Genomic DNA, 24,342 nt, shown 5'->3' with positions numbered 1-24,342 from the left:
TGTTTATGTGTTAATCATTTTAACTTTGTACTGTAGCTGTTCTTCATTTCTTTACATGAAAGTGATCGATCCCTTCATTTTTTTTTTCATGCGTGAAAATGGATTTTACAAGAAAATTCACTGATTCAATTATATTCATTGTGAGACCTCGGTTCTAAACATCTAATTAAGGAGTAAACAAAAACTAAGCAACCAAGATCTAAGAACTAAAAGCAAAGCAAAGGAAAAAAATTTTTTAAAGAGGGCCGCGCTCGGGCGGCCAAAAACCACCGCTCGAGCGCGCCCTGGACAGAGCCGCTACTGATCTCAAAGTGGGGTGCGCTCGGGCTGCTAAAAATTGCAGCTCGGGCGCCCCCTACAGCAGAAACAGAACAGCAGAAAAACATGCTTGCAACTCCATCTAAAACTATTCCAATGCAATCCAAATCAACACATACATTATAAATGCAGTTCCTCCGATTAATACATGAAGTTCTAGAGTTTAACAACTACTCCAAAATAGAACATGCCATGATAACAACACGGCAAAGCTTGCATGTCAATACAACATAATAACGAAGTTCGATATCTAAACATGTTCTAACAACACTAGGTAGACATGCTGACACGACATCTAAACCGAGTCTCACTGCTACAACTTTCTCTCGGAGCTAACCATGCCTCTTCTGACTTGATCCTGCCCCACCTGTTGCCAAGTACACATACAAAACAAAGCAACAGTCGGATAACCGGTGAGAACGACATTTCCAGTAAAAGCAACATAACAATTTATACAACAATCAACATACTTTCAATACAACAATTAAATTAATAACAACGTAATGAATGCATGTCTTTTAAACCGGGATATCAATCTGATAAACGAGGGATTGCTGCTGTGCTTTTGGGATCCCGAGGATAAGATCACGTAACAACTCACCGACCCTCCCAATCGAGGTGGTGTTACGTATCCCACTCCTCTAGACTTTGAGCAACCATAATGAGTATGCTAGCACTAGGCGAAATACTACAACCTAGGCCACTCAATCATAGTTCCCAAACGTCTAAACAAAAAAGGCGGTTCTGCCCGCTGAAAACAAGATTGGCTCAAGATGAATGCATAACATAAAAATAACACATAAGTCATTTAACAAAAGCCAATACAATCAAACAAGACACAAGTTCCTCATGCTAGAACAAGTGTAAATGCAAGTATGTGATTTCAAAGGGAAAACTCGAGAACCACAGTCCCGAGTATGCTATCCCGCTACGATGACTGCTTTTACCTTTCAATGCAGTAGCTCCCAACTCTGGATACGCTACAAAAGAGATTGTATCAACAACTATACAATCTAAACAACAACAAGGCACCGGTTCAAGGAAATTCTCTATACCGTTCTTCGTTCAAATCTCGGAAACGATCAAACAGCTGCTAACTCTGGGCTTGGTACCTCCAAACGAATGGTATAACGGAGCTCTCACTGCAGTGATCACTAATCTGCCTTCAGAAATAATTTCTAACGGCCGGATCGAGCTCGGGAGGAAATCGGGAAGCTTGGAAAAGCTTGAAGGCATCTTCAATGGAGGAGAACCGATGGAGGAGAAGAAGATAATGCCAAGGAGACTAAGTCAATTCATTTCTAAGTGTAGATAATATAACAAATCCATTATTTGCGTTTTAGTCCCTGAAATTTCCAAAATTTGCAAAAAAGACCCTGATCAAAATCAAACCGGCTCGAGAACTCTGCAATCTCCGATTAACTCAAATAAATTCATTTAAGATAAAAACGGGGCGTTACATTCATTTCTTATCGAGGCAGCGATTTCGGGTTCCATTACTTTAGGAGATTGAAAAGTGAGAGTGTTTATCTTTCCCTAGCTCTTCTTTCCCAAACGAGAATTATGTGTTTCCTTAGCGCCATTCGATTCAATTTGATGATTAATTTTCTTATGTGCAAATTTAATTAATCTTCTTTATTTGGACTATAATTACTTTGTGATTGACATTTTCATACTCTGCTTCAGGTGGCAGAGAAAGGTCAGCATTCTATATATCATATATGTCCTTAGGAGTCTCAAATTATATTATATCGGAAAAATTGTTAAAATTACTTTCGGTGACATACATAATATATCATATCGAAATAATGGTTTTCAATTTTTTTTTATTAATTTGTTAATTCCACAACTCTTTACACAATCGTATTACTCCTTGAAATGAAAATTATATAAGTTAATATTTCTACGTAAGGTTGAACATAAAATTCGATTAAATTTAGGTAGTGTTTGGAAGAGATTTTAGGAAACATTCCTCAGCTTTTTATTCACAAAAATTTGAAATTTTGTGAAATTTTATGAAGAAAAAAATGAAAAATGATTCCTATAAACACTCCAAAACACTACCTTAATCGAATGAACCGCGGTGAATTCAGAAATTCTATGAAGTCTTTATGTAAATCTCGCTTTTCTGGCCTGCTTCTCTTATCTAGCAATTTACAAAGCCAAGACATTGGATTTTTTTTTTTCCTTTCCTTTCCTTTCCTTTTTCTTTTTTCTTTTTTCTTAAATTATACATCACAATTAATTCGAAAACCCTCCATCATTAAATTTATGCACCAAAAAACTAGATGAATTTTCGAGCATTTCAATCAAACAAAGGCCCTTCAAACTACGTACATACTCATACATTCGGATTGACTAAATTCAATACATGAATTGAATTATGTAAACATCGATGTTCGGAATTCGATTTATTATTCCATCATAAAGATTTCTGAAATTAAAAATCCGACTTTTTTTATTTGTCTAATCTAATCTAAATCTAAATCTAAATCTAAATCTATCTAAATTAAAGGTGAAAAGGGTCGATGATGTACCCAAAATTGAGAGGCTTGGAATATCGGAATGTTGAGATGAATACGGAATGTTTTAGGATTACTTTTCTTTGCATAAAAGTTTCCCTACACTAACACAACATTCATACACAATCTTACTATATAATCATATTACTAGTATTTCCTTATACCCTTTGCTCTACATTTATCTTGTACTAATACCTCGCAACGACAATGGACGAGGAACGAAGGAAAAGGGCAAGAAGTGCGACGTTAGACGAACTCGAAGAGGTTTTTTATTTATTAATTTTACATTAATTTTATGATTCAAAATCATATTTAGCCAAAATTGCATCACATTATATTTAGTGATTAGTGTTCTTGATTTCTCTGATCTAGGAAAGAGCTAGCCAGGTGATGCCGACGATAGAAAGCGAAACCGATGAAGACGAGACGAGCGCTTCCGACGAATCAACGGACGAAGATTTTGATTTCAGTGAAGATGAATTTTTTTATAGTGAGATTCAATGTGAGTATATTGAATGGTATAAAATACATTTTTATAATTTTGAAGCGAATTATTTAATTTGGTTTGTGTGTGTTTTGATATTTTTCTAATTAATAATAATTAATTATTATCGTCGCAGCTGATCAAATAGGGTTTTTCGATGAAGATGATCCGTTTGAGGTCTCACTCTATTTCTCTCTCATCTTAGGCTCATTATATTTGAATTTTATTATATTAATTTTAATCAATGGTCCATGGATGATGGATGATTTGCTTTTATAGTTTATTCCTTATTATTGACCTAAAATAAATCTACGATATATGATTTAACATGTATATATATGTAGGAAATGGAGGAAGATGATATTGATCCAGATGAATTATCATATGAGGTAAATAAAATTAATCAAAACTGCCTCTAATTAAAGTCTAAATTATCGTCAGATATTCATGTTAACTTCGTAAGATATTCATGTTAATGAATTCATGTGAACTTCATATATATTAGCATCATATGATAATTAAATGGACATGTAAATTTAAACAGGAATTGATAGCTCTTGGGGAAATGGTTGGAGCAGAGAGCAAAGGAATATCAGAAGATGAAATCAGTAAATATTTGAATCCTTTAACATGTCAATCCACTACCAATTTGCTAATCGAAAGGTATTCATTCGAATCTATTCGTCATTTTTTTCCAAATTCTATGTTTTCTAAGAATTATTAAAATGCAAAAATTGAAATTTTTATCGTGAAGTCACGATTTTTATTATGTTCTCAGATTTCAATCTAGTCCAATTTTTTTTTCCCCATAATATATGACAATATGAATGCATGCATTTTGTTTGATTTCTTATAGATAAATGTCCAAGTTACATACAAGTAATTTACTATTACATAGTTTTGTTATTATAATTTTTATTGAAAAGATGAAGAGGTATATTTAGCTGCGTGAATAAAAACACCAAAATTTCATTTTGTTATAGATTTAGTAAAGCAATATATGAAATAATAGGTGTGTGATATGCCAAGTGGAGTATGAAGAAGGGGAACAAATAGTCACTCTATATTGTGACCATCCATACCATTCCGATTGTATAACCCAGTGGCTTCAGATTAAGAAGGTAAATTTAAATTTTATATATGTATTTATTTTGTAGCATTATGGTTTCTAAATTCAAATACTAATATATATATGTTCTAATTTGTAGACTTGCCCCGTGTGTGGGAAAGAGGTTTCATCTGCCGAAATGACCAATACCAGTAATATGAATAAAAGATTGATGTAATTATTTTGTGCAACTTCATTTAAATTTATTTATACAATAGGTGAAATTTTAGTGCAAATTATATGTTCTAAAATTATTCCTTATTATCTTTTCTTGGACGTAAATAATTCGTGTTACTGTTATTTTCCAATATTTTAGTATTGTATTCCGTTACAGATCATAGCTTGAATAAAACTGAAAATTAAATTATCTTTAAGCCCATATCAGAGAATAATAATAGTAAGGACTTCAATACTATGTGAGTGTGTATATATAATTATAATTACAATTTTGTATGTGTTAGAATATTTATTAGTTATGGATTAACAAACAATTGTCTTCTAAGTTCTGGACTGAAACTTTTTTTTTTTTTAAAGAAGTTCTGTACGAAAAAAATAATAAATTTTATAAATATTGTTTTACAAATTTTCAATATAAAATTGACAAGGTTGCAATAGGGACAAAAATGGTACATATGGTGCCGTCCTAGCACGTACCAACTATCCCGACGAGCGAACAAAACGTTACTAAAATATTGTAAGGGATATAATTAAAAAATATATTTAATATTAATATACAAATTACATGATCTTACGACCTTATAAAAAATGGTGATGCTCTATGTATATTTGTAAATCAATTCTTACATCACACAAATTCAATTGGTCAAAATCTCACAATGTATCTCATGATGAATAGTAAAATTTCATGATATAATTGTTATAAATATCGATATACTACCATATATTAGATATGTTTTTTAGCATTATTCAATAAAAAAGTTATAACTTTCTCAAAAATATATATGACTAATGATAGCTATGCAATTTAAATAATTTAAAAGAGTAAATTACTTCAAACACTATATTTCGACTTTGCTGTACGAACTATTGCTCCTTGACCTAAAAAATAATTAATGTCTATTAATTAATTTGGAAACTTTGTCAACCATGCATACCCTATAATTAATGTATCCAACTCAAAAAAAATTCTTAAAATTTATATTTTATTTCATGTAATAAATCTCCGATCCATTTAATAATGTTATAAATATGTGTACCATATTGTATTAATTATCAATATTTTAATTTGCTTTTAATTTCACAACGCTTTAATAATAACATTACCACTTAGCCCATAGGTTGGGGTGTTCATGGATCGGATAATCGTCCGAACTGAACCGAAACCGGAAATTTGGTTTGAACCAAAACTCGAACCATTAATTCGTTTTCGGATTTTTGGTTCGGTTTTTTCCTGCGGTTAATCGAACCAAACCGAAAACCAGGTTTTTTTATTTGAATTTATTTATTAATCAATTAATATTTGGAATGGATCAGTGTTGCATTATACACACTAGTCATCTGGCACACGCTTTGCGTGTGTAACACACGTATCTTTAAATTTTATTTTTAAATATTTGATTTTTTTAAATATATATATATATATATATATATATATATATATAATAAATGAGACATAAAAGTTTAAAAATTAAGAAGCAAATATAACGTGTAGTGGGGGGGATTGGGGGAGAAAATGAGTGAAAGTGGTTTAGTACCTAATTCACTCCTAGCACATAAAAGACCAAACAGTTATTCTAAGACATGAAGCTATTATAATATAAAAAGATATTTGCATTATATATTATATTTTTTTATAAATTCATAAATTATTGTTATTTTAATTTAAAATGTTAGCAGTTTCTTTGTTCTCGGTGCAGTTATTATCAAATACAATTTTCGAAGCAGTAAATCACAAATATTTGATTGAATTAATAGTTAATTTTTCCAATAAAATTATTAATATAACAAAATAACTCAAAATATTTATTTTTTTTAAAAAAAATTTATATAAAAAACTTTTTTTAAAAAAAACCGTTTAACTGAAAAATCTAACCGAAAACTGAAATAATTTCGGTTAAAAACCGAACCGAACCGAACCGAACCGCTCCATACGGTTCGAAGTTTCGAAGAATAAAAATTTTGGTTCGGTTCGGACGATTCGACCCGAATGAACACCCCTACTTATAGTATAAGACCGTAAAAGGGTAAAAAATATGATGTGAATCTAATATATAAAAGTTTAATCAAACACATAATGATGTAAAGACGATGAATCTCATCCTTTTACACCAAACATGGCTATATTTTTTATAATTTAATAAATTTAAGATATAAAAAATAATGAAAAGTTTTGATCCAAAGATTTTAATTTCTCAAAAAATTAATAATAAGAAAAAAAAATTGAGAATTTATTTATATGAAACGACCATATTACCCCTGGATGCCGTTTAACAAAAAAATTCAACGACTTTGGCCATTTCAACCCTCTATTCAAAGAACTTGACCTCAGTCTTGTCCAGTTGGGCAACACAACCACAGAGTCGTGCATGGAAATAACTCGCCATTATTAACTCACCACACCTAATGGAAGAATCTAAGCAATTTAATTTTCCTCATTCTCTCAAATCTTAGCAAAAAATCCGCATACCCGTCAAACATTATGCTACAAAGACAATAATCTGTTCAATAATTGACGCCAAACTTGGTGATTCTTGCCCATATTTGTGTATATATGTGTTAGATTTGGATATGATCGATGGGCTCATTTGTGCTGGTTGACGGGTTTATTTGTGATGACAAGTTTTGAAGAATCAAGAATCGGGATGAGGAGCAGAAACGGCCGGGGGAAAGTGTCGTTCAAATGGATTCTGATCCTCTGCATCATCAGTTTTGGCCTTGGAGTTCTTTTTAGCAACAGGTTTTCGAATCTTTCTGTGATAATGAATCTTGGTTTGGATTGTAAGTCGAATATGCTGTTGATTATGTGCTTTTTGGGCTCAAATTCATGTAATTTACAGTGTTCGCATTTAGTAGATTAGCATTCATGTAATGGAAGTGAAATATTCATGGGATTTGGTCATGTCCAAGTTAAAGTGTTGGAAAGAAAGATCGAATCTTTACCCTTTATATACTATTACATATTCGAATGTTGAGTTTACTGGTTTGGCTGGAACTTGATGTTATGGTTATAATTGATGTAGTAATCTTCCTTCTTTTCGATTTGATGGATATGGAATATATACTTTTTTGGGTGTAAAGTTGCTTATTTTCTTGCTCTGACTTTGTGCTTGGATCATTTGACTGTAGAATCTTGGTTCCTACTGAACAAGAGGATCAGATTATTCAAGCGAGAAGGGGTTCAGTCGATTCGGAATCAACATCTGAGGACTCTGCAACTAACAAGGTTTCTTTCATGGCACCACTATTACTCAAATCGAATTTGTGCACAAAAAGATTGATTGTTACTTTGTGCGTGTCTGTAATGTTTTTGGTGGTTTTGAATGGTAGAAACTGCTTCTGGAAAAGGAAGATGTGGTGGGAGTGTTAAACAAAGCCAATGAAGCAATAGAGTGAGTGATTTTCATCACATTTCCTAACGAAAATCAGACATGTTTTGTGCACTAACTTAACGTAAAACATCAATGAAAAACGTCCCATGATTAATGGAAAAAACCTGACAAATCTCAGAAGGTTGGTTTTATTGAGAAATAAAGCTGATGTAAAAAGGTTATATAGATTTCTGAAGCTAATTTTAGTTCTCTCGCCTTTCGATGTTATAGTGATGTGAAGTTTCTTGGCAGATCTTTGGACAATTCTATAGCCAGACTACGTTTGAAGTTGCCGTCGACTGAGAAATCCCACAAGACTGAAAACTTTGAGAATTTGACAGCCGTTGATATCCATGCCGACAGTACTTTTACTAGGAAAAAAGCCTTTATGGTCATAGGTATAAACACGGCATTTAGCAGCAGAAAGAGACGTGATTCTGTTAGAGAAACATGGATGCCTAGAGGTGGGGTTCCCTACACTGTTCTAGTTGTGTGTCTTTGTCAAAAAAATTAATGAAGATGTTTGTTTAGGTAAGAGTCTACTTCAACTTGAGCAAGAAAAAGGAATCGTTGTCCGTTTCATGATCGGACACAGGTTAATATTTTCACAAATAATTACACGTTATGTCCTTTTCTATGCATGTCTCTAAGTTGTCAAGTGATATATGTATTTTGTTCAGCTCAACATCCAACAGCATTCTAGATCGTGCGATCGACTCAGAGGACGCACAACACAAGGACTTCCTCAGACTTGTAGGTGAAAGTAGAATACAGACATCATTCGCCCGCCCCGTTGTTTTTCGTTTCAACACTGATAATTTTTCTGTCTTGAAGGAACATGTAGAAGGATACCATGAACTATCAGCAAAGACAAAGTCTTTCTTTTCCACTGCTGTGAAAAGATGGGATGCTGAGTTCTATGTCAAAGTGGATGATGATGTTCATGTAAATTTAGGTGCACATGCACGCCTTTTTCCATCTACAGGCAATTTAAGTACTTTGTTTCTTTTAAGGTTTATTAGAGTATTATGATTCTCATATTGCAGGAACACTAGCTGCAACTCTGGTACGCCACCGTGCCAAGCCCCGAGTATACATAGGATGTATGAAATCAGGGCCAGTTCTTTATCAAAAGTAAATGCTGCTACTATTATATGTCGTCTTCAACTAAGCTGGATTCATACTTTTCTCCATTGCTCACCAGTGATTCTCTTTTGTAGAAATGTGAAGTACCATGAACCAGAATATTGGAAGTTTGGAGAGCCTGGGAATAGGTATTTTCGACATGCGACTGGACAGATTTACGCCATTTCTAAGGAACTCGCAGAATATATCTCCACGAATCAGTAAGAACCAGCAAAAGCTCCTATCTGATAAAGTTGGTTAATAGCTATAGAGTAACCCGTTCTCGATTATTTTCGTTTTGGATGTAATTTCAGACCCATTCTTCATAAATATGCTAATGAGGATGTATCACTTGGCGCTTGGTTCATCGGTCTTGAAGTCGAGCACATAGATGACCGCAGCATGTGTTGCGGAACACCACCTGGTACAAACTTTCCCACCCTCTTTAGTGCTACTTTGTTTCCCGGAAATGGGTTCAAATATTGATGCTACACAGACTCGGGATGAAATTCGATTTTTGAGAAATTCGTGTCTGTGCAGAATGTGAATGGAAAGCACAAGCAAGTAGTGTATGTGCAGCATCATTTGATTGGAGCTGCAGCGGAATTTGCAAGTCCGTGGAAAGGATTAAGGATGTTCACGCCAAGTGCGGTGAAGATACTGCCACTCTTTGGAATGCCCTCGTCTAGTTTTAGCTGCTACGAGATGAAAAAGAGACGACGATCCTCTCATCTGTCTGTTTACGGGAAGATATTTGCCATACTGCTGACACGGAAACTAGGATGCAAGAAATTTGATGAGGGTGAAGACCATGTATTCTGTAACTCCATACTCAGTTTGAACAGGAAAAGCTAAAATTAAGTTAGATGAGCTTTCACACCAGATGCTCGACTCCTCGTGTCGACCAAAAGGGAGTAGGATTACTGGATTACAGGGTAGAGTTAAGTCCAGCAACTTATCAATATGATGATTATTTTATGTGTTCATTCTATATATATATTTCCATTTCTTGTATAACTTCACACCATTATCGACTCAGATGATCTGTCTCAAAGACGTTAAAGATTTACCTCGAATAGTTGTAAACTGCATGCTAAATTGCTATTGCTATTGCTGATCATCGATCATTGAACGATAGAGATAATAAGGCAGTAAAATAAAAGCTAAGAGAACTGTGGAAACAGTTCATTCTCATAAAAATTTTCAGAACGAACATACTTCTTTGACAGTGATATATATATTTTACACTAACCTTTTGGTGCAGCAGGAAGCCTAAAAGGCAAATATGCTACCTGGAAAAATAAACTCTAAATTCAAAACTTAATTCTTTCAGCTGGATATATCCCATGTACTCTACTTATTTGTGGCTTCTTCGACGAGAACTTTGATTGAGCCCGAGCATATTCTTTGGTTTCTAGAGCATTGTTCCCTCTGCCAGTTCTGCCACTACATAAATTCCACCTCCGATCATTACGTGAATTCGAGAGCAATTCACTTATTTTTCTAACATGAAAGAAAATTAAAAAAACACACACAAAAAAAGGTACATACTTGATATGCATCAAAAGAAAGAAGATGCCAGCTATCGCTGTGCCTTTAAACACTGTTTTTAAGAGTGGCTTTCGGCCAAGCTTCCAAGGAGGGATTCCATTACTGGCATTTGATCTTTCATTCAAACTTTTTTCTGCTGGAATATCTTTACTTTTTTCTTGTGTACACTATTTATAGGAGAAATAAGAAGTATCCCAGATTACTATAGGATAACAGAGTGCTTTAGATGCATAAGAATGTATAAAAAGTGGACAAAATTACCTCATTAACTGTGGTGTTGTCCTCATTTTCATAAATAAGAGCAGCCGCTGTATCAACCAAGCCAGAATGGCCCGTACAAGAGGTAACTTCCTGGCTTCTGGTACAGGAGCCAAATGATTTAACATCAAGAAACTCCTTGTCAAGTTCTTGGCATTCATTCTGAGATGAAGGAAAAGATTTTGCTGCAAAAAATGCCGCTTCCGATTCAGCTTCAAGGGAATCAAAAGATCCAACTTGCAATGAGGCCTCAAACGTTCCTGATTTCTTGGATTCACTCGACACTAGTGGCTTTTGATACTGCTTATCAAACTCATGTTCCGTATCATACTGGTCATCGAGCTCCAAATTGAGCACCCGACAGAACACAGAAGTCATGCTAGTGGTGGATGATACTTCCGTTTCATCATCGTCAGAAAATTTTCTCCGATATCCATGATGGGGACTTCTCGTGTCGGAATTTTTTCCTTGAGAATCAGGATTTAGAAAGAAATCAAACATCTTATTTTCTCCATCAACAAAGGCGAGGTTTCTATCATCAGTTGCATGGACCATTAAATCTGAAAATGCCAAATAATCGGCAATATAACTACTTTCATCTCCACTGATGCATGACAAATCTCCAACCATAGAATCGCCAGTTTCTGAGGTAAAGTTACTATCAACAACATCTACTGCATCATTTCTGCCACAAGGGAAAGTTTTTTTCCAAGACAATACACCAAAAGAAGACATTTTATCAAACTGGTGATTGTTTTCTAGGACTGAATTTACTTCAGCATTGTCGAACTTGCTCGGATTCAGAAAAGAATTTTCACCCATATATCTGCTTTCTGCTTCATCTGACTCTTCAGAACAAGAATCATCATCCCTATCTGAAGGCGTATGCAAATTTTTCTATATTGCAATGGAGACGAAATGAAAAGATAAATCAGATTGTTTGAAACATTGAAACTTATAACATGAGTTGTACAATCATAAATTTACGACAAAGGTCACCACACATGAAAAAGGTCGTTTTGTCATAACAAAAAAACAGCAAACCTGTCTCAAATTTGATCGTGAGTCTTTAGGCGAACTGGAAGAACTCGAGAGGGTTGATTGTGATAATTCTAAGCTTCTCCTGATGCATCCGACCATATCTTTTGGCATGGATACGGAGTACATAACCATATCAAAGTCTGGAACCTGCTTAAATTTAAACAGCCAAATTTATTATCACCACTGAACCGTTCGAAGTTGATACTAGAGATCAAAGCAGAAAGAAAAGAAAGAGAATCAATTTTTTCAAATTGAAACAGGAGAGAATTGAAAGGAATGTGTTAAAGCAGATCTTACACTTAGTTGCTTAGACCTTGCTTTCTTTGAGATTGCTCTTATGCAAATGCAAACTTTTCGAACATCTCTTTTCTCAACAACATCCGTTGGCGAAAAGAGATCGATGCCCTTCAATCCCATGATCTTGCATATATAAGATTACACAAACTCAAGTTGTCAAACACAGGCACGACTTGTCCACATTGTGCCTAACATTTTAAGATATGTTTCTCAACAAAAAAATATCCAACTTTTTTAAGGAAAATACTACAATTGATTCAGCACAATGCTTAAAATAATAAAGCACTACAGTAGGGCTTGCGCTTGCCTCCAATTAGGAAATCTTACAGTGAAACTAAAGATGCTGATAAAATTGTGATAATGGAATGGACCTGATGATACATTACCTTCAGAAATGAATCAACATTCGAGTAAGGCCTGTACCTCCCACTGCTCTTTTTCGAACCAAATGGCCCGTATCTACCTTTCAAATATCTAAGCTCCGGACACTTCACCAACAGCAAATTCCAAACTACTTTAGACAACTCAAACCTGGTAGGTATAGGAGTCGACTCAGTATCAAAAAGCACATGGGAATAGCTTCTCATATAACAAATTATCTCAATGTTCAGCCGCACTATAGAGTAAGAACGTGTCTGCCACACAACACATACATATACTAAATCAATATGACCGTCATTAATAATGGGATTGTTACCATGAGAAATGAACTTATTTCGATTTTCAAGTGACCTTTCACAGGAAAAATCTTCCATGGAATACATAGATATATAGTTTTGCAGTAACATTTAATACTTATATCAGAACATGGATTACAATGGCCGGGACACATAAGTCTAGTTCCCATAATTTGGTGTCGAAAACTCGAAAATTATCAGTTGAACAAGTTCATATACTTGCTTCAAGCATCAATCAACCTATTGACACATTTTGGGAGCAAAACAAGCCAAAATAAAGATTCAAGATTGCATTTTTTTTTCCCCAAAAATAATCAAAGATCAAGAATTGACCAAATGAATACCAAATAATGAAGAATTCAGGTGAAGAACTCACAGTATCTCCCCATCTTGAAGCAAATCAGAAACATGCAAATCCTCATCCAATCTCGTGTCAAGAACTTCTTCAAGCCATATCCTAGTCTGTGTCTGAATCAATAAACCAATCCCGAATATTAATAAAAACCAACCAAAAAAGAATCTTCATCAAATGGATTAAAACCCAAAAGGGACCTGCAAGAAAGAATCATCGAGCTCACGGAAGCTGGATTCAGCAGAGGACGGTGATGAATCACCGCCGACTCCGGCAGCCAATCTCCGCCGTCCCATCTTCCGACTCACGGCCTAAAACAGATCGTCGGTCACGAAAAAGGTGAAGAGCAGACGAAGAGGACACATGACCCGTGAAAAAATTCAAAATCTTGAACTGCTATTTAGTGGCAATATGCGGTGTAAGAAGCGTGGCCGCGTGTACATCGTATTTCATTTTCAAATCTTTGCTCAACAGAATGAATATTCAGACACTGTTTTATATATTTGTTGAACATGTTTTGCTTTTTTCTTGTAAAAACTTGAAAAGCTGTTGGCTTATATAGCCAGCAAAAGGAGACAAGCGGCGGATTCCGGCTATGGCCTATGAGAACTATAAATCTTTTTGCATTTTATTTTGAAATAAATCATTCATTAATATTTTCTCATTAATAGTTGGAGATATTAATTAAAGTTCCATATTTAGCATAAGATATGAACACCTGTTGACTGCTTTGATAACCATTGGATTTTTTTTTTACATTGATTGATAATATTTTAGCAAGGTTCTACTAAAACATGAAGTATATTTCGGTACAATTTAAGCTTAAAAACGTTGTAAATATTTATTGTAAGTTTTTTTAATTTTAAGGCAAGCAATAAATAAATTGAAATGATGGAAAACCCATAGATTTAAGATTGGATTAAATAAAATTTCATATTCTAAGGCGCCGATATTTAATTGAATTTAAATTGTATTTAAATTTAAATGAGAATAAAAGTCGTGTAAGAGAATTTTTTAAAAACGACTGTTTAAATTTCAAAATGTTTACAAGATTTGATATTTAAAAAGTTTTTTTTTCTTAAAATAAATTCACCATTATTTTGTATAGGAGGAGGTCTTGTTAGCTTCTCACTTGATATGGATACAACGGATTCGAACATACATTTTTTATGTAGTTCAAGTGATTCATCGTCCTTCTCTTTTCGCCACGTTTAAAAAAGATTGAATATTAACAAATGTTGACAATATAGAACCAGAGATGGAGTGTCGAGGGGGATCTTTTCTCAAGATATATATAAAAGCTAAAACTATCGAAATAATTTTTTTATTTTTTTTTTAAAAGTCAAATTTTAGATTTTTTTTTAAAAAAATTATGATTTGATTTGATAGAAACTGAATATATAAATGTCAAAAAAGAAAAAGAAATTGCATATATGTTTTCTTCGTATAAAAATTATAATGTATTAAGTGCATCTTTGAACCTTGCCCTGCCCATGTCCTCTTAGCGAGTGCTTCATGGGCACTGCCAATTAACAAATCATTTAAAACTTTATTATTGTTAATCCTATATTAAAACAATAAATAAATTATGTTGCCATAAATATAATTGTATGAGTGCATTTAAAATCGAAACGTCTCCTTAAATTAAGTGGCTTTCTTACCCTTCTTTCTCAATAGACAATAATCGGAATTATAAGCATTAGTTGTCTGTATAATGTATATATTAATGAATCCCAAAATATGGAGATTAATAAATTCAAGTTCTAGCTGAATAAACAAGTAGTCATAAAATACATCGTTTAGTGTGAATTAATAATTATAGATTACATAATCTATAGTAGGGATGACAACTTTTCCTGCGGATTTGGTACCCACGGGAAAAAAATCGAAACGAGGCAGGTTTGGAGAGGTGTTATCTGGTTTGAGTTCGGGTTTGGAGATTTTTTAAAATCCCCGAAGTTGATTAGGCCGGGTATGAGGATGCTATCCCGATCCCCGAACATGCCCCGATAGACCCGATAATAATAATAAATTGATAAAAATAATTTCAATAATATTTAAAATTTAGTTTTAAAACCAAATTATTTCTAATATTCAATTTTTTCATTTGTAATATACTAATATTTATTATTTATTTTGTATTAATTATTAGATTGTAAAAACTGCAATTTTGATTTTGTATGTTTGTCACTTTACGATTTCGGTCCTTTATGATTTCATGTTTCAGTTTTAGTCTTGTATATTTTGATTTTTGGAAATTTCAATCTTTTTTCTTTGAAAAATGTTTACGTGGCTGATAAGTGCATTTTATGAACTTAAATTGTTTATGATTTTAAGAAAGCTTTGTTATGTTCCGAACGGATTTATGCGGTTTTATTGTTGTTTATGTGTATGTAGGAGCATTCACGAGTTGGTGAAATTAGGAAAAAAAAAAGATCGAAGAAATTGACAAAACAGGAGATTTTGATCAGAAGCTTCTGCGTAAAATGAAGGCATTTGCAGTGAATGGACAGTAAAGTAAGTAAAAAGAGGACAAGCTTTTGCGCAAGATGTGCGCTTCTGCGGATAACTAGTATTTCACCCCGTGCGATGCACGGAGTATTAATATTTTAATAAATAAAAAATTATTATTATTATTTAGAATATATATCATAAAAAATTTATATCAAGTTTATAATTAATATACATATAAAATTGATTTACTAACAATGAATATACCAAACATTCACAACGATACTCTTTTAAAAATTAAAAAACGTAATATTATATAAATTTTTTTATATATTTAATATGATAAATATTAGTGATAACTAAACATATAAAAGTAACACAACACTCAAAATAATAACATAAATTGAATAAAATGATACATCATTGTATATATTTTAATGCATCCTATATTTTTCAGGTGGGTCCAGCCATAACATCGATTATCTTAAGCAAAACCTAATTATCATTTATAGCATTTATGAAAATTTTAACATATATAGGGGCAAAAAAATTTAACTGAAATTAATTGAAATTTACACATATACATGGTTAAAAAAAATTAGCAGAAATTATAAAGTATTAATAGCATCCTTTGAAATTTCAATATTTAAACCGAAAATTGGTAAATTATTATATATAAAATTTACAATTTTTTTTACATATTTGACCAAAAATTAATTGAAATTATAAAGTATTGATAACATACAAACATCCAATCAAATTTCAAATTTGAACAAAAAATTGGTATATTATCATATATAACATTTATGAAAATTTTCACTTATATATATGAACATAAAATTTAACTGAAATAAAAAAACGGCGATAATATATGATCAAATTTCAAATTTTGAACCGTACATTGGCACATTAAAAATTTTTAAATTTTGAATCAAAAATTTTAAAATTTTGAAACATCAGATAAATTTTGAACAAAAGATCATGATATAATAAAAATTGTGAAACCTAAAATATTGAAACATTCAATAAAATTTTAAAATTTGAAATATCCAATCAAATATCAAATCTTGAACCGAAAAATATATATATACAATTAATGAGAATTTTCACACACGTACATAATTCACTGAAATTAAATTAAAAATATTTCAAATAATTATTTTAAATTTTATTGATAATACTTATTTATTTAATGAATTATAAAAATTATTAAAGATGGGTCAAATTATTTATTACAATTTTGTTATTATTTGTTGTATAGCTGGTAGTTATTATTGATAACATGTATATGTTGATCACGATCCATGCATGCAAATATATTAATATTATTTTGTTTAATATTATTTTAAAATCAATATATTCACATAAATATATGAGAAATAATTATGAATGTATTATTTTTTTAAAAAAATACATCAATTAAATAACAATAATAATAAGAAGAAAAAAATCGATAAACCTAAAATAAAAAAAAATAATGAAATATTATAATCGATGCAGATATATTTAAAGTTATTTTATATTTTCACTGTTCTTAATTTCAATCTCAATATGAATTTGAAAAGTTTTGAAATTAATTTTATATTTGGTAGGTGAATATAATTAATGGAAAATTTTGCATATATATAGGCATAAGAAATTAACAAAAATTATCATATATCTATATATATATACAGATTTGATATTATGAGCACCCATGATGTCCACTTTTGTGTGCACCACTGACGTGACATCATTTACATCTAATAGGTGAATGCCACATCAGCAGGTGCACACATAGGGCCCGTTTGGTTTCAAAAGCTAGGCCAAAAAAGCACTTTTTTAAGTGCTTTTCATTTAATAAAGTGTTTGGTTGACCAAAAAAGTGCTTAAATAAGCACTTTTTTAAGTCAAAATTAGAGCTTTTTCAAAAGCCAAAAATTATAGCTTAAAAAAGTGTTTTTTTTTTTAAAATGTCTACCAAATCCAAACGGGGCCATAAGTGCGCATGATAGGTGCTCACCATATCAAAACTCTATATATATATATATCATTTATGAAAACTATATGTAAGCATATATAAATGTTTTAGGTTGTGTTGTAAATTTTTTATGATTAATTTGACATATATATACACGATATTTAAATTATTTACGATATTTTTGGTAAGATTAATTTGTATATGGACACAATAAATCAATTGAAATTAAAAAACAAACATTGATAAAAGTAGTAAGTATAATTTTTTTTTTTTACAAATTTAACCAAAAATATTATTAGCATTATTTGAACCGAATACATTATCTATAACCCTAATCATCATATTATTATTATTATTATTTGAACCGAAAACATTATCTATAGTTTTAACAAAATTTCATCCATAATTTTCATTTATAGTAAGTATGTTTTGGCGGAAAACTGCTATATTTAGTAAAAACTCTGCTTTTATATATATATATAGATGAAGAGAAGAAGCCTTGAGCTTCTGCGTGAACATTCACGCATCTGCGCCAACTAAGAGAAGGCACATGCGCATCTGCACTGAGGAACACGCTTCTGCGTGTTGTGAAGAAAGTGAAAGTATGCGCTTCTGCGGCAAATTGCAAGCTTCTGCGTAAATTGATAAACATGGTGATGATGGTTGTAAAACCAGGGCCCGGGCTATCAGGGTAGTGTTGTGGGTCTGACGTGGTGACCGGTTTATTGGAAGTAATATATGAGCTGCCCTTCCTTAATCAAGATGATCTGCACACCAAAGAGGGGAATAAAAAGCACGTTAGTGGGACGCCGGAGGAAGTTCCGGCGGGGCCACTCCGATGCTTAATTTAGACTTAGAAATAGAGTGGGCTTTTTAGAGAAAATGAGTATAGTGCTTTTGAATTTTAGGTAAACATACCTCTACAAATATCTGTGACCAGATATTTAAAGGCCTTGGAGTGAGAGTGTCACTTCGCAATTCCAGGGTAGTGGCCACGATCTGGATCGTGGGTGTGGTAGTTGCCCATGTTTGCCTGTCACGTACGATGAACCCGAAAAGCTTGGGTTGGTGATAATCGTGGGTATCATGCCCCTAAAACACGGGCTTTATATAAGTCCTGCAGACCTGGTTTTCCGGGCTCCTGAGGCTACTGGGCTACCTTAATACAGCCCTACCACTCCAGGTCATTCGTGACCCGGGCCTCCTGGCTTACCGGGACATCACATGGAAATGTATCAAAGTTTGGAAATTTTTGAAGACGTGAATTGTGGGCTTGATCTTGGGCTTTTAATATACATATATAAGAACTTGATCGTGAATTGAAGAGAGGAGGCAGCCGCATAATAATTCAAAAAACATTCGAGAGATTGATCTTGAACTTGGGAAATCTATACAAGGACGTGAAGAGCTTCAAGAACAAATACGAAGATCGATCGACCGGACATGACGTCAAATATTCGAATTTGTTTTCTTCCTTTTTGAACTTATTATTATTGAATTGATGTCTAGATTTCTGAACATGAATTGTTTTTTACAATATTTTGAGTATGAACTAAATTTTCTTAGTCTAGAAGTTGATGTAGCCTGGTGTAGACTCTTCTACGACTTTTGATTTTATGGGATTGAATTCTACTAGATTAATTATTTTTTCTAGTATTGATTGTCTATTCAATTAATTGATCACTAATTGAATTGTTATATTTATTTGAAATCATTGCTCGGGAGAGAAGATTTTGAATAGGACATTAGAAATTACACTGTAATTGTTTATATAGCTCGGGAGAGTATATAACGTTAACGGAGCTTTTTGAAAGAACACCGTTTTACATATATCATTAATTTTAAATTTTTAATAGGGATATTGAAATAGAATCTTATTTGATACAATCTATTTATTGCTCGGGAGAGGGTAATAGAAAAATCTAAGTGTTTTTGGCTATTAATTGAATAGAATTCATGAAAATAATTTAATTAGGAGTAGTTGTCGAAACCAGGAGAAATCAAATCCTCTAGACATTTATCTCTCATTGATAATTTCCCAAGTTGCGTGTGTGCTTTGTTATTTTTATTGCTTAATTAATTTTAAAACTCAAGATTCTCTTATTCAATTTTTTAGATAAATTTTGGACTATTTTAATTACAAGTACTGAATAATTTTCACATTACTCCTCATGAAAACAATGCTTTACTCATTCTATATTAAAACTTGACACTCGTGCGCTTGCGCGCGTAAATTTCGCAACAGTGGCACTTTACACGTAGCTTCATATCAGCACTGCATTGGTGCCAAATCAACGCCATATTTGAAAAAGAACTAAAATTTCCAAAAACATAAATAAAGTGGATTAAAATTGAAATCTAAAAATATAGAGGACCAAAATTACAAAGTGGCAAACCTACAAAACCAAAAAAGTAATTTTTCCTTATTAGATTCTATAGTTTCCAATTATAAAAGGTTTGACAATTATTCTGATATAGATGTAAGTAATAAGTTTTTTTTTGTCATCGTATTAAATGTATTTTAAATATATATATATATTTCTCTGTCTTATAATTATTAGGAGTCAGAGTCACACACTAACAGCTAAATTTAGTGATGTGATGTGATATAATAGAGAAAAAAGTAATTTCATGAATCATTGAGTGTTGTGACATAATAGAGAAGAAATAAATTTTATGATGGTGACGCTAGTTATGAAATTTAACTTTTCTGTTTATTGAATCATGAATTATTAATGTTATGTTTATATCTTTTAAGTAATATTAGTTTTTTGTTATTATGTATGCCATTGAATTTTTATAGCTGCAACAGTTGCATTTTCGCTACATACATTGACTTTTAATTTTAGTGTAATATTAGTGTTTTATTATAATTTGCATTTTTTCTTTCTATTTTTGAGAATAATTGAAATTTGAATATTTCAAACGGGAACGTGGGTGGGGGTGGGGATTTAGTCCTCACGGGTTCGGGGATCAACCCCCATCCCTGCCCCATTTTCATCTCTATAGTGGGGATGTGGACATGGATGGGGGTTTAATCTCCGTTGATTTGGGTTCGGGAATTCCCCGATTACGTTGAACCGGGGATGGGAATGGGGATAGGGGTGGGTTTTAGTTTCGGGGACGGGGATGGGGACGGCAAACTCGTGCCCTCCCCGCCCCATTGACATCCCTAATCCATTGGGATTTAAGCCCATAGACAACTGATTTGTTCTACACAAGAAATATTTTCATATTATTTTTGCATGCATAATTTTGATGTTTTATAAATATTGAAAATCCCAAGATTCTTGATGTGAATTTAAATATTGTATATAAGTGTTATATATAAAAGGATAATATTTAAATTATAATAATCTAAATATGCCCGTAATTATGATACCTAAGTTTCAAAAATTGAATAAAACTCTGTCACCAAAATTAGATTCCTTCATGATTTCAAATAACTTGACATGTCAATATACATATTTTTCATATATTTTATAATAGTCCATGAAATACGGGTTTCACAATCTTTACGTCTCAATCTATATATACTGCTTCATATATCATTCTCATTACACTTTAATTAGTTGCAAGAGTTTTTGATCCGAGCTGATCAAAATATGGCAGAAGCACTTGTTTCAGAACTTGTGGGAAAATTTATTTAAAACTTGAAAGTAGCGGGTGTGAAAGAGATTGAGCTCCTTTGGGGAATAAATGATAAGATGGAAAGAGTTGAAAGTGTATTCACCACAATCCAATTACTTGTGCTCCAAGATGCTGAAGTGAAGCAAATTAGAAACAATGTGGTGCTGCAAAATTGGTTGCGAAAGCTCAAAGATGTTGCCTACGATGCTGAGGACGTATTGGACCAGATCACTATGGCCGGCCTCCGACGATGTTATCTTACTAGATTCACTTCATTTTTTCTCAAAAAAATAGAAAAAAAACTGAGAGATATAAGTGGAAGATTAGATGCTTTATCGGATAGGTGGTTCCACTTGATTAATGATCAAGTTGGAGTTGTAGAGAACCAACAGATGACTAGTTCATTGGTGAACGAATCAGATATTTTTGGAAGAGATGAAGAGAGGGAAATCATAGTCCAGAAACTGGTCCATGATCAAGATGTTCTTTGTGTCTGTGTTGTGTGGGGAATGGGTGGCATCGGGAAAACCTCGCTTACCCAACTGGTCTATAACGATGAAAGGGTCACGAAGCATTTTGAATTGCGAATCTAGGTTTGTGTCTCGAAAAAATATTTCAGCTTGCAGATACTGGTTAAAGAAATTCTAGAGGATGTACTAGGACATGGCAGTCATCTCAATGCGTTAAATCCGTTGATACTTCTTTTTCAAGATAAGTTGAGGGGAAAGAAGTTTTACTTGTTCTGGACGATGTTTGGAATGAAAAACAAAGTCTGTAGGATCCTCTGAAAGAAGCATTGAGATCATGCGGGTCAAAAGCTGGCACTGGGGTAATGGTGACAACTCGAAATGTAAAAATTGCTTGAATGATGACTACATCTGAAGTCATGTCACACCCAATTGGCTATTTATCAGATGCCCACTCTTTTTCTTTATTCAAGAGAATAACATTTGCATGTAGGACAGAAGAAGAATATCTAGTCGCAATAGGTGAGGAGTTAGTGAAGAAATATTGTGGCGGTGTGCTTTTGGCGATAAAGTCTCTAGGGGGCTTCATGCGATATAAAACCCACGAAAGGAAATGGTTTGCCATTAAAGGAAGTGAAACACAGAATCTATCGGGTCATGAAGTGATGCAAGAAATCATATTGCCCTAAAAAAATCTCACATATTTCCCAAAATATATGTGTGATCGATGTGCTGCTATCATGTCTTTTAAATTCAGATACTCGAAATTTTATTCTTTTTTTTTTTCAAGTTCTGAAACTATTTTTTCTGTGAAAGAAAACATAATAATAGTAATGGAAATTGTGTTATCACAAAAGATCGTCCAAGAAATTAGTAATCTTGTTGTTGTGGTTTCTAGCTAGCTCTTACTACTTAAAAAAGGTTGACCCCAAAGGGGAACTCATCCCACATGAGTCAAAGGCCCATTGGGTCATGCGGAGGTTAAATCGAGGGATGTGTACGAGTGGCAGGGCCTGAGGGAGGGAGAAACATGGTCAATCCCCAGAACATACGCCCACAGTATTTCAACAGGGAATATGATCCACACGAGAATCAAACCGCAAAGCTGGAGAATTTTTTTCTACGTCACCTTAGGCCTTACCAACTCGCTCATACCCCCGTGGACCTCTTACTACTATTATTTTCTATCATTGTTATTGATTGAGATTCTGGTTTGGACAAAATACTTTGTAAAAAATTATTCTCAAAATATAATATTAAAAGAACAATTGAAATCTGATTTTTTAATATTTTAACTATAATTTTTTTTTAAAAAAAATACTTTTATACAAAAATTTTATACAAAAAGTTCATTATCATGATGATCTTTGTGTTTGTGTTGTTTGGGAATGGGTGGCATCGGGAAAGCCACGCATACCCAATTGGTCTATAACGATGAAAGGGTCGCAAAGCATTTTGAATTGCGAATCTGGGTTTGTGTCTCGAAAAAAGATTTCAGCTTGCAGAGACTGGTTAAAGAAATTCTAGAGGATGTACTAGGACATGTCAGTCATCTCAATGAGTTAAATCCGTTGATGCTTCTTCTTCAAGATAAGTTGAGGGGAAAGAAGTTTTTACTTGTTCTGGACGATGTTTGGAATGAAAAACAAAGTCTGTGGGATCCTTTAAAAGAAGCATTTAGATCATGCAGGTCATAAGCTGGCACTGGGGTAATAGTGACAACTCGAAATGTAAAAATTGCTCGAATGATTACTACATCTGAAATCATGTCACACCCAATTGGGTATTTATCAGATGCCCACTCTTTGTCTTTATTCAAGAGAATAACATTTGCATGTAGGACAGAAGACGAATATCTAGTCGCAATCGATGAGGAGTTAGTGAAGAAATATTGTGGCGGTGTGCTTTTGGCGATAAAGTCTCTAGGGGGCTTGATGTGATATAAAACCCAAGAAAAGGAATGGTTTGCCATTAAAAAAAGTGAAACATGGAATCTATCGGGTCATGAAGTGATGCAAGAAATCAGATTGCCATATAAAATCTCACATATTTCCCAAAATATATTTGTGATCGATGTGCTGCTATCATGTCTTTTATATTCAGATACTCGAAATTTTATTCTTTTTTTTCAAGTGCTGAAACTATTTTTCTGTGAAAGAAAACATAATAATAGTAATGGAAATTATGTTATCACAAAAGATCGTCCAAGAAATTATTAATCTTGTTGTTGCGGTTTCTAGCTAGCTCGTACTACTTAAAAAGGGTTGACCCCGAAAGGGATCTCATCTCACATGAGTCAAAGACTCATTGGCTCATGCGATGGTTAAATCGAAGGATGTGTACGAGCGGCAGAGACCTGAGGGAGGGAGCAACATGGCCAATCCCCAAAGCATACACCCACAATATTTTAGCAAGAAATATTCTCCACACGAGGATCAAACCCGCAAAGCTGGGGAATTTCTTCCTACATCACCTCAGACCTTACCAACTCACCTATGCCCCTGTGGACCTCTTACTACTCTTATTTGCTATCGTTGTTATTGATCGAGATTC

General features: G+C 33.1%; 4 protein-coding genes across 5 annotated transcripts; 3 read left to right on the top strand and 1 right to left on the bottom strand.

Annotated features, from left to right (window-relative positions):
• The first annotated feature begins 3,017 nt into the window (after nt 1-3,017).
• LOC140894300 (E3 ubiquitin ligase BIG BROTHER-related-like) lies at nt 3,018-4,696 on the top strand. The gene is made up of 7 exons (XM_073302771.1): nt 3,018-3,104; nt 3,213-3,342; nt 3,461-3,501; nt 3,669-3,713; nt 3,869-3,987; nt 4,337-4,445; nt 4,533-4,696. The coding sequence occupies exons 1-7, from the start codon at nt 3,048-3,050 to the stop codon at nt 4,608-4,610; spliced, it is 579 nt and encodes a 192-aa protein (XP_073158872.1). The 5' UTR covers nt 3,018-3,047; the 3' UTR covers nt 4,611-4,696.
• Nucleotides 4,697-6,953: 2,257 nt separating this feature from the next.
• LOC140866755 (beta-1,3-galactosyltransferase 7-like) lies at nt 6,954-10,134 on the top strand. The gene is made up of 11 exons (XM_073271792.1): nt 6,954-7,349; nt 7,739-7,835; nt 7,940-8,001; nt 8,233-8,444; nt 8,512-8,575; nt 8,661-8,733; nt 8,815-8,935; nt 9,027-9,114; nt 9,201-9,326; nt 9,420-9,529; nt 9,646-10,134. Exons 1-11 carry the CDS (start codon nt 7,225-7,227, stop codon nt 9,792-9,794), a joined length of 1,227 nt encoding a protein of 408 aa, XP_073127893.1. The 5' UTR covers nt 6,954-7,224; the 3' UTR covers nt 9,795-10,134.
• A 128-nt stretch (nt 10,135-10,262) lies between these two features.
• On the bottom strand, nt 10,263-13,759 carry LOC140866754 (uncharacterized). Of its 2 annotated transcripts, XM_073271790.1 has the most exons (8): nt 13,482-13,759; nt 13,306-13,397; nt 12,639-12,783; nt 12,253-12,375; nt 11,959-12,102; nt 10,918-11,811; nt 10,657-10,823; nt 10,263-10,551 (listed from the first exon to the last, which is right to left on the bottom strand). In XM_073271790.1, exons 1-8 carry the CDS (start codon nt 13,575-13,577, stop codon nt 10,419-10,421), a joined length of 1,794 nt encoding a protein of 597 aa, XP_073127891.1. In that variant the 5' UTR covers nt 13,578-13,759; the 3' UTR covers nt 10,263-10,418. The 2 variants fall into 2 exon arrangements, with proteins under 2 accessions (XP_073127891.1, XP_073127892.1); XM_073271791.1 differs by lacking the exons at nt 13,306-13,397; nt 13,482-13,759 and having other exon boundaries at nt 12,253-12,440; nt 12,639-12,761.
• A 9,418-nt stretch (nt 13,760-23,177) lies between these two features.
• LOC140860814 (putative disease resistance protein RGA3) lies at nt 23,178-23,729 on the top strand. Its single transcript, XM_073263818.1, has 2 exons — nt 23,178-23,479; nt 23,630-23,729. Exons 1-2 carry the CDS (start codon nt 23,178-23,180, stop codon nt 23,727-23,729), a joined length of 402 nt encoding a protein of 133 aa, XP_073119919.1.
• Nucleotides 23,730-24,342: the final 613 nt, after the last annotated feature.

The sequence above is a fragment of the Henckelia pumila genome, chromosome 4, assembly GCF_033568475.1.
Source record: "Henckelia pumila isolate YLH828 chromosome 4, ASM3356847v2, whole genome shotgun sequence".
Lineage (NCBI taxonomy): Eukaryota > Viridiplantae > Streptophyta > Magnoliopsida > Lamiales > Gesneriaceae > Henckelia > Henckelia pumila.
This window is presented reverse-complemented; position numbering and strand designations above follow the sequence as displayed.

What these genes read in the sequence shown, in the direction of transcription:
- LOC140894300 (XM_073302771.1), top strand. Translation starts at nt 3,048, where the DNA reads ATGGACGAGGAACGAAGGAAAAGGGCAAGAAGTGCGACGTTAGACGAA. An exon ending in TTTTTATAGTGAGATTCAAT is followed by an intron (nt 3,343 to 3,460) that starts GTGAGTATATTG and finishes TTATCGTCGCAG; the next exon opens with CTGATCAAATAGGGTTTTTC. An exon ending in ACCAATTTGCTAATCGAAAG is followed by an intron (nt 3,988 to 4,336) that starts GTATTCATTCGA and finishes ATGAAATAATAG; the next exon opens with GTGTGTGATATGCCAAGTGG.
- LOC140866755 (XM_073271792.1), top strand. Translation starts at nt 7,225, where the DNA reads ATGACAAGTTTTGAAGAATCAAGAATCGGGATGAGGAGCAGAAACGGC. An exon ending in AAAGCCAATGAAGCAATAGA is followed by an intron (nt 8,002 to 8,232) that starts GTGAGTGATTTT and finishes GTTTCTTGGCAG; the next exon opens with ATCTTTGGACAATTCTATAG. An exon ending in CGTTTCATGATCGGACACAG is followed by an intron (nt 8,576 to 8,660) that starts GTTAATATTTTC and finishes TATTTTGTTCAG; the next exon opens with CTCAACATCCAACAGCATTC.
- LOC140866754 (XM_073271790.1), bottom strand. Translation starts at nt 13,577, where the DNA reads ATGGGACGGCGGAGATTGGCTGCCGGAGTCGGCGGTGATTCATCACCG. An exon ending in CTTCAAGATGGGGAGATACT is followed by an intron (nt 12,784 to 13,305) that starts GTGAGTTCTTCA and finishes TATACCTACCAG; the next exon opens with GTTTGAGTTGTCTAAAGTAG. An exon ending in TTTCTTTTGATGCATATCAA is followed by an intron (nt 10,552 to 10,656) that starts GTATGTACCTTT and finishes GAATTTATGTAG; the next exon opens with TGGCAGAACTGGCAGAGGGA.
- LOC140860814 (XM_073263818.1), top strand. Translation starts at nt 23,178, where the DNA reads ATGGGTGGCATCGGGAAAGCCACGCATACCCAATTGGTCTATAACGAT. An exon ending in GAAGCATTTAGATCATGCAG is followed by an intron (nt 23,480 to 23,629) that starts GTCATAAGCTGG and finishes ATTTGCATGTAG; the next exon opens with GACAGAAGACGAATATCTAG.